This window comes from Cydia strobilella, chromosome 23 (genome assembly GCF_947568885.1).
Source record: "Cydia strobilella chromosome 23, ilCydStro3.1, whole genome shotgun sequence".
NCBI classification, from domain to species: domain Eukaryota; kingdom Metazoa; phylum Arthropoda; class Insecta; order Lepidoptera; family Tortricidae; genus Cydia; species Cydia strobilella.
The window spans coordinates 8,297,873-8,307,248 of record NC_086063.1 but is presented as its reverse complement, the minus strand read 5'-3'; the positions used below and the strand labels follow the sequence as shown (position 1 = coordinate 8,307,248).

Below are 9,376 nucleotides of genomic sequence, written 5' to 3'. Positions count from 1 at the left end.
CGGAGATGGCGAGACGACCTAGACACCTTTCTCAACAACTGGCCGGAGGAGGCACTATATCGGGAGTCGTGGAAGACAAGGGGAGAGGCCTTTGCCCAGCAGTGGGACACCATAATAGGCTAGTAAAAAAAAAAAACAACATTTTCGCCGCCATTGACTTGATATAAAGTCAGTACGTTTCTTGTCGCACACGCCACGACTTGAAATGTTATACGGGTTGTCTACGTTCAATTGTTGACATGGCGTGATGACACTTTATTGGTTAATTGATGTGGCAGCGAAAAGGTTAATTATACATTAGCACAATATGAAATGTGAGTAATGTAATTATCACAAACTTTTGTTTATACAAGATTTTATTTAATTTGCAATGGTGTTAAGTTCGGGTGAAAACTTGCAAGCAAAATTTACATTCCTCAACATCTTGTCCGTGTACAATTATTAATGATCCTGACAAAATTGTTGATCTTTCGCATTTTATTTTTGAGATCTCAAAAATAAAGTGTATGAAATAAAAATCAGTTTTTCAGTTAGAGGTTTATTCAATATACGGAAATAATGGCAAATCAATTTCGCATGCAATAACAAAACACTGGCATGCATTATTTTTATACATTTTTGTTTTTTATTATAATAAAAGCAATTGTCTGGAATTAAAATACAATTACAGTTGGAAAAGTTCTTGGAAATTTCAGAAAAAAATCATAAGAAACAAAGATAAGTTAGTTTGTAAATGGCAAATTTCGATGTCCATAGAAAAATATGAGGTTTCCAAAATTTTTCCTTGTGTAAATTTCGAAATTTTTAAAACTTCGGCAGCACATCAGTAAATACGTTTTTTTATAATGTATGTTTCGGAAGATTAAAAAATTATCAAATTAAAAACTCGAATTGAAACTTATCCGACACTATTTCTTTATCACAGAAAAGATGAACTTCCTTAAATAGTTTCATCATTTATTTCCTATAAATTGATTTATCTACTTAAATTATAATATCTATCGGCCAGCTGATAAAATATTTAATTAGAAATTTCTTATTGAAAATTCAAGAAGTTTTTATATCAAAAATTTTGACAAAACATTCTCAGTCTGTTTTATTTCTAGAATATTATTATACAATAATATATTTTATAAATATAAATAATGGAATTAAATTGGAATCGTACATCGATTTAGTTATTTGAGCAACAGCGTTATTTATAATACAATATTCATTATAAATATTTTTAATGATTTGGGGCCATTTTTATAATTACAATTATTGGTGGTACGAAGTTTTTGAAATCTACTTAAAATCTGTACATATCTGGGTAATCTATTTTAACTATAATATTTACAAGGTTTTAAATAACAAATGCAAAACGTTTATAACATTAAGAAATATTTTACCTACAATACGGCACAAAGAAAATCTAAATACAATCGACTCTGGCTAAAGCAGAACGAGGAAATCCAAGCACAAACAGTATTCATTGATCTTATACATTGAACAACGAAATACCCACAACAATAAAATTTCATTGTAAATTTTTATGAGACGCATCAGAATAAATGAATTAAATCCAACTTTCACTGTACATTTTACTTGTTTTATATATCTATAATTATTTACATTCAGTCATACATTTTAAATCTATTTTAGGAACACATTTACAATAAATATGCACTGCACACTCTCACCACCCGCACCCTTCTAAGTCCCCACTGACGCCGTAGTTCCGAGCGGGGGGAGGGTACCAAAAGCCACGCTTTGAAGTCACTGAATAGTTCACAGCATTGTTTTTACACTACGCGTGTTTCATGCATTTGCTATACATGTGTACCCTGCGCCGGTTGGTTGCCATTACCTGCAAAATAAATATACATATTATATATTATAGGTTATATAAAAATTACACTAACAATACCAGTATTTTCAACTACAATTGAGATGTATCTTTATAGTTTTCCATCTGTGTCGGTAACGAACTATTTATAAAAATGTCAAAAATGATATTTGATCTGTTTATGTATCACTGTGATGGGATGATAAGCTAATAGAATTATACAATAAGTAAGCAGTTGTGCAACATTGATGTCAAATACAATGACTCAGTTAATAATCCATTCATATTTGCCAAATTTTTTATAGTCATTCAGCACTAACTCTTGATTGATTCACAATCAATTATGTAGGTATTTTTTATTTAAAAAAATGTACATAGAAGTTAGCGATTTCGAGGAATAATCTTGTTTGTATACATGTAATAAGTCACGATAACTATCGCCATACTTACATAAACAAAAATGTAAAGTAATTTGGGCGATGATAATTTTTTTAACCAGAAAATAATTCAATTCAAAATAATTTTAACACGAACGCGGTGCGCAAAAGCAATGAATGAATTAAAATAATCAACTTAATATGATTGCATCAACACCGGACAACGGCTTTGCATAAATGATTTTGCAAATGTGTTACATACATCATAATAAAACCATTAAACATGTATGATAAGCAACATTAATAGTTATGGAAGCTTTATTGGATCACCCTAAAAGTAATATCAGTATAATTACAAAACACAACGCAGATAATGTGTGTATGGAGTTTCGTTTTTTACGTCGTGTTGTTAAATAATCAATTCAATATTCACAAAAAAACTTAAATGTTTACTTCTAGACCAAGCATGCTACTCTGTAAATGACTTTATGAAAGATTATTTAAAATTTTATTGTATTAACAACTATTGCACGAATTATAAACTAAAATAGATGTCATAGATTAAAGAAAAAGTGACGAAGCCCTGCAGTGGTGAAGAACGGATTCGAACGGCGTCTTTAGCAGTCCGGGTTAACGGCTAGGCTAGGTACTTAAAAAAACACAAATCAAAAATATTTAATAAAAATAATTTGATTTGTACCCCCTAAAGCATCGCATTTTCTCGGAAACGTTTGTATTTGTCATGGTACTTCAGTCAACCTTAGTACTTTTTGTACCGAGACTGACTGAAATAACAAGACATGTTCGTACGTTCCCGTGAAAATACGATGGAAAACAATTATGCACTACATCTGTATTCTGTTATAATGTAATTTAATAGTAATTATGGACACGGCAGACCCCAATGACCAGATTGAATAATCACTAAGGTCCCGTTCCGACAGCGACCTAGTTTTATGTATGTATGTAAACACTTTATTGTACATAAGACAGATTACAAACACAATAAAAGAACATAAATATATACAATGTACAAAGGCGGACTTATCCCTATAAGGGATCTCTTCCAGTCAACCTTTGAGCAATTGAGAATGAAACAAAACAGATCAAGATAGACAAACGAACACTATGAACAGAAAGTAAATTATGGTTCAATTATTACAAACGTAAATAATTAAAACCTGTAATCTAGAATATAAAATAAACATATATATATATATATATATATATACACAATACATATCCATATAAACACAAATATATACCTATAAATATACATATATACATATATATATATTATCACAACTAAATAAATAATCTTAGTACTCAACTAAGTACAACACAAGTCATCAGAAAGCCACAACTTATGTAATTTTTCCTTGAGTGATGCTACCGACTGGGACTGTCTAAGGGATAATGGCAACTTGTTCCACAACTGTACAGCGCGCACTGTGAAAGACTTCGCATATGACCGGGTCTTGTTACACGGCACAGCGAGAGTCAGGTTTGCACTCGATCTCAAGCGATGACCACTACCATCTGCCAGATAAGTAAATCTCTCAGAGAGATATGGAGGGTAGGTCGGATTGAATAGGACGTTGAACAGTAAGGACAAGATATGCACATCCCTGCGCCGACGGATCCGAAGCCAACCGAGCTGAGAACGGAAGTCGGAGATGTGGTCATATTTCCGCAAACCAAAAATGTAACGGATACACACATTTTGGAGACGCTCCAGCTTGTCAAGTAGTTCCTCTTTGAGGTCCACGAACGCAATGTCACCATAGTCCAGAAGTGGCATCAAGAGGGATCGCGCTATAGTCAGCTTGGTGTGAACAGGGAGGAAGTTTTGGAGACGCTTTAAAGAGTGGAGAGATGCAAATATCCTCCTACTCACCTCAGCCGTATGGGCCGACCAGGAAAGCGTCTCATCCATGGTGATACCCAAATTCCTAACAGTAGAGGAGAAAGAGATGGGAATTCCATCAAAAAGAATGTCGGGTACCACCATGTCTGAGAGCCCACTAATATAATAAGGACTACCGATAACAATTGCCTGCGATTTCTGTGCGTTAACCTTTAAAACGAAGTTACATGCCCATCTGCGAATCAGTTCTAAATCATCATTTATTTGAGTGACTAGCGAAGGGACATCATCAATGCCAGCCGCTGCATAGATCTGTAGATCGTCCGCATATAGATGGTAAGAGGATTTAAGTTTTCATTAGGATAAAAAAACCAAATTCGTTTATTATTATTATTATTCACAACGACGGGACTTAATCGCGTAAAACAAGTTTTAAATTCACCTCCGACGTTTCGAGGACGGCGTTGTCCCCGTGGTCTCGGAGAAGACTGGCTCAAGAAATTCATTCATTTCAACTCGGCCTTCCTGATATTATTCTCGTCCCTACTTTACTCATGCTTAATAATATCTGTTGCTAATGGTATATGATAGTAATGATGAAGACGACAGACCTCACTGACCTGATGGCATGACCACTGAACTCCGAAGGGCAGAGTATGGCGGTGGCGCCGGTGTGGACGCCGGTTTTGCTGTGTGCACTTGGTTTGGGTAACCTGTAATAAAGTTATTATATATTTATATATTTAGTTATTACATAATTAAAATGTGTTAAATTGAATATGTACCTGATGACATGTAACTTGGCGTTATGAATAAACTATCTGTATCTGTATATTATAATATTATAATTATAATTTTTAAAATAACAAATATCTAGTAAACTATAAGCATTTTTTGCTATACCAGTACACATAACAAGATGTTTTGGAAAGCCAACGCTTACTACAACAACAGTCATCATCTTCTAGTGGATTTCGGCCACAACGACTGCGTTCTACCGCTGAGAGCGTCGCCGGTGCGCTCTCAGTTGACTGACATAGCCAATTTTTGCAGCGAATGTGCGACCACACTCGCTGCAGCTCACCACCCCTCCGACATAATTTAGCCTTATGCATGAAGTTTATATTTGAACGTAATATTTTTCATTCGGATGTTTGTTACCGTTATATCATGTTACTAATACATTTCCGCTATTAAATTATCATTTAATTGCTTAAAATAATAAATAAATAAAAAGTACAAAAATTTGCCCGCGAAAAGCTAGTGAGCCACGTGACGTCACGCGTTCGACAGATTAGTCCACATAAGTGTCATTAGTAGCACACGTCAGTTGGACCGTCCAATGTGTAACGTGATCACGCTTTGTCGAATTCGCGCCAAAAATTATGAGCGTTTCACCCGCTCAAAAATTTTCAACATTTTAAATATTTTTTAATAAAATAATGTGAAGGTTAACAAAAGAATTTTTATTTTTTCCGGTATTCAAACGAGATAAATTATGATTATAAAAATTAAAACAAGTTCATGTATGGAGCTAATTGTAAAGTATGCCCAGCACAGGTGGTCTAACAGTAGCATAAGCGTTGCCAAAGTAAGAAGTGCTTATGATTTGTAGATATGTACTAGTGATTTTCAAAATTACCCCGTTTTTGAAGTAACCCTAATACACCTTACTAAATAAAAAATTAAATGGAAAGAAAAAATCTACACATTGATCAATAGGATAGGTGTACAGTATTAAATCTGATGGGGCCAAAACATTTTGTCATGTATATTTCCTGCATAAACAATACAATAAGTAGACTGAACCTATGCTGGAGCTGGAGCCTTATTATTGGCGTATCAAACCTATTTTTAAATATCATTAGTAAATTTTTTTCTTATGCTTTATTTATTTATCAAAAAAGTTCATCCTCACACCCTAGCACCTAAATGGTCGCGTACTGTGCAGTTTAAGAGGAATTTCCTCCCGCGTACGCTTCGGCTGTGGAATGAGCTCCCTGCCGAGGTTTTCCCGAGGGGCTACAGTATGGGGTTCTTCAAAAAAGGAGTGTAAAGGTTTTTAAAGGGTCGGCAACGCGCGTGTAATATGTCCGGTGTTGCAGGCGTCCATAGGCTACGGTAACTGCTTACCATTGCCACCGACGTGGTATAAAAAAAAGAAAACCAACAACAAGAAAACGATGCTAGTACAGGGTAGAGGTAGACGAGTTGGGTATAGGGCTGCACCGTCATGAAAACCGAAGAAATGTTGGATGGATTTGAATCTGTGCCGTGTCACACGAATACACATGTTGTTGGCTCGGATTATCGAAATCATAATTTTGGATCTTAGCCAGCCCATTACTACAATAAAGGATCTTTTTAAAAAAATATCCAGATATAACACTTTCACAAGATTCAATACTTTTAATAATTATGTATGTATATGCAAGACTTTGTATACAGAATCTCATCAAAATCGGCTTTTGGCAGTCTTGATCAAATCCTGTAAGATCTTAAGCTTTGATTATCAGTGTAGGGGGAATAAGTTAAGTTCAAATCCTGCTTTGGATCTGAAAGAGTGACATTGAAAGTTTAAAAAATGATTTCCTTTTGATACTAATCGCAGCGCTTCTCACTTTTACTTAGAAACAAGGATCGAATTAGTTTTATTTCCATACAAATTAACTGGTATTTAACGTTGTAGTAGTAGTAGTGAAACTCTTTATTGTACAAAAAGAAATATAAAACAAGAGAAAAACGCATCATTTGTACAAAGGCGAACTTATCCCTTTTAGGTATCGACTGTTAGTCTATATTTTGATTGTATTCAGCTCAGTTGATAGTTCACTGTCTTGACCTAAATGCTATTATCCATACTAATATTATAAATGCGAAAGTCTGTCTGTCTGTCTGACTGTCTGTCTGTGTGTTCCCTCTTCACGCTTAAACCGCTGAATCGATTTAGATGAAATTTGGCATTGAGATAGGTTGAGTCCCTGAGAAGGACATAGGATAGTTTTATCCCGAAAATCATCATCATCATCACCTTAAGAAAGTAAAAAGCGGGGTGGAATTGAGATAATTAATGAAGTGCCTGCTAATTTGTGTGCATAATAATAATATGCTCAAGTTGAATTATTGCTATGAGATTTTTTCCAGACGCCATACTGCTGTTACTAAGTCCACGCAGACGAAGTCGCGGGCAAAAGCTAGTAGAATATAAAAGAAACAATACGAATACAAATAAAGATATTGCCGAGACAGATCCGCTAAAAATAAACTCAATTTGTAAAATTCGAATAGCGCTGAAAGTTCAATGTTATTTCAAGGGCAGACATATTAATGGTGTAGGAGAGAATGCGTAGGAAAATTGAATGAACTATATCACAGAGGTTACACTTAAAATACCTACTTAATTATTTGTCACACAATGTCATTTTACTGATTTAAACTTTCATGATTTTTACTCATTATTATTCACAACGACGGGACTTACAAATTGGTTCGCATATTGTACTAAAACTTAAATGTTTAAGATATCTAATTGTTTGGCTTAGTTGTCGTAGTATTAAATAACCTCATTTTACTTTTAACCCGTACCACCAGTCACTGACAGTGTCAACACTGACATTATACGCTGACGTCTTCGGAATTTATTTCTATAAATCTCGCTCGCACTAATATGCCAGTAGGAGCGAGATGCATTTCTATGCGTTTATGACAGTGCGAAACTGGTGGTAGCTGTACTTGACTTCAAAAATTTGCAATTCAAAGTTATTCGATAGAAGTTAGCTTTCTACTGCCATTTTCAAAAAATAATATACGTGTTTCACGTATTTTTAAGCCTGGGTCAGTTCATTTTATTTAAATCATGGTATTACACCATCTTTTTCATTTCACACGGTCGTAAACGTCTTCACCCTATATTCAAACGAACGACCAGCGAGGGAAGCGAGGAAGCTAGAGTATAATGTTTTTGTACCCTTACTGTCTTGAATAAAACGTCCCATTTTATGTTCTTGCGGTTATCTACTAAACAAGGTGTGGTCTGTAGTTTTTTTTAATCAAAAAATACAACAACACAACATTTTACACTGTTTCTGTTTAGCCCAATGGTTGACTGGTAGAGAATGCATCAAGGCGTTAAGTCCGCCATTTGTACTCTTTTTGTGTAAATTTGTGCAATAAAGTTTATAGTGAATAGGTATACATATCATTATTATCTTTTTATTTTGTCTGTGTCTTAAGTTTATCTTGTGAAATTAACAGTGTCTGATAACATAATAACTTAGTTAAGAATTAGCTTTAAGTTTTTGGTTGGGGACTGAAAATCAGCGGTCTCGCTGAGTCTCATCCATTTTATTTTACTGCACAAATATTTGTTATTCTACCTGATTTTTAATGTACTCGCAATTCATTGTTTTGTGTTGGTAAATATATATCTTTTTATTTTTTATTTATTTATAAGTATTTTTTAGAATATCCGCATTTCACAGGACCCATACTAAGGAATCGGATTAAGTGATATTTTAAATTAACGTTACGACCTTTTCAAATATAAATGTACTCACGATTTAAAATTTAATTTAAAGCCATTTTTTATCAAGTTTCGATAAAAAATATATTTTGATTATTCGTTTTCGTTAAGACAGAATTTATTTAAAACAACTTATCCTGTTCCTTGTGGTATTATTAAGTAATTATGCTAAAGCTGACACAAACCGCAAAGTGTATGAAACTCGCTTTATGCTTGTGGCATAAATTATCATGAGACCGCGGGTTTTACGATAATTTCTGATATTTACTACAGTTTAACTATTTGCCCGCATCACAAACTGCGCACTTCATAAAACTACGCACACTTTATTTTACGTCTTTCATGCCGATTTTGATTTGACAATTTGATCTTGTTTTGATATGACCTTGTCGATACCTCACGCTGCATGATGTATCTCACGCATACCAGTGAGTTCGAGCGATATGCCCAATGACACGCGACTGATTGCATTTCGAAACTAGCCAACCAATGAAAATATAATTAAACATATTAAATCACATTTACAAACGGGTCTATCGCGAATTTATTTTGTTACCTTTATTTACCGACGTTTCGACACAGGTTTCACTGGTCGTGGTCGCGGCTAACTGACGTCCCAGCAAAATGTCAAAACAGAGATTTGTGTGACTACCCCACGAAAAGTGCATTTAAAGTTAGAGGTATACATCACCAGTGAAACCTGTGTCGAAACGTCGGTAAATAAAGGTAACAAAATAAATTCGCGATAGACCCGTTTGTAAATGTGATTTAATATAATTAAA

General features: G+C 34.3%; 1 protein-coding gene across 4 annotated transcripts in view; it reads right to left on the bottom strand.

Moving 5' to 3' along the window:
* Window positions 1-522: 522 nt before the first annotated feature.
* Window positions 523-9,376, bottom strand: part of LOC134751875 (irregular chiasm C-roughest protein-like) — a 101,742-nt gene continuing 92,888 nt past the window's right edge. For 3 of the 4 annotated variants that reach the window (XM_063687409.1, XM_063687408.1, XM_063687410.1), the window contains exons 19-20: window positions 4,693-4,785; window positions 523-1,849 (exon numbers count right to left, since the gene is read on the bottom strand). In XM_063687409.1, the coding sequence (XP_063543479.1) occupies window positions 1,812-1,849; window positions 4,693-4,785 (131 nt within the window). In that variant the 3' untranslated portion in view covers window positions 523-1,811. Of the gene's footprint in view, window positions 1,850-4,683; window positions 4,786-9,376 lie in introns of all 4 variants that reach the window. The other variant, XM_063687411.1, reaches the window with a different exon arrangement.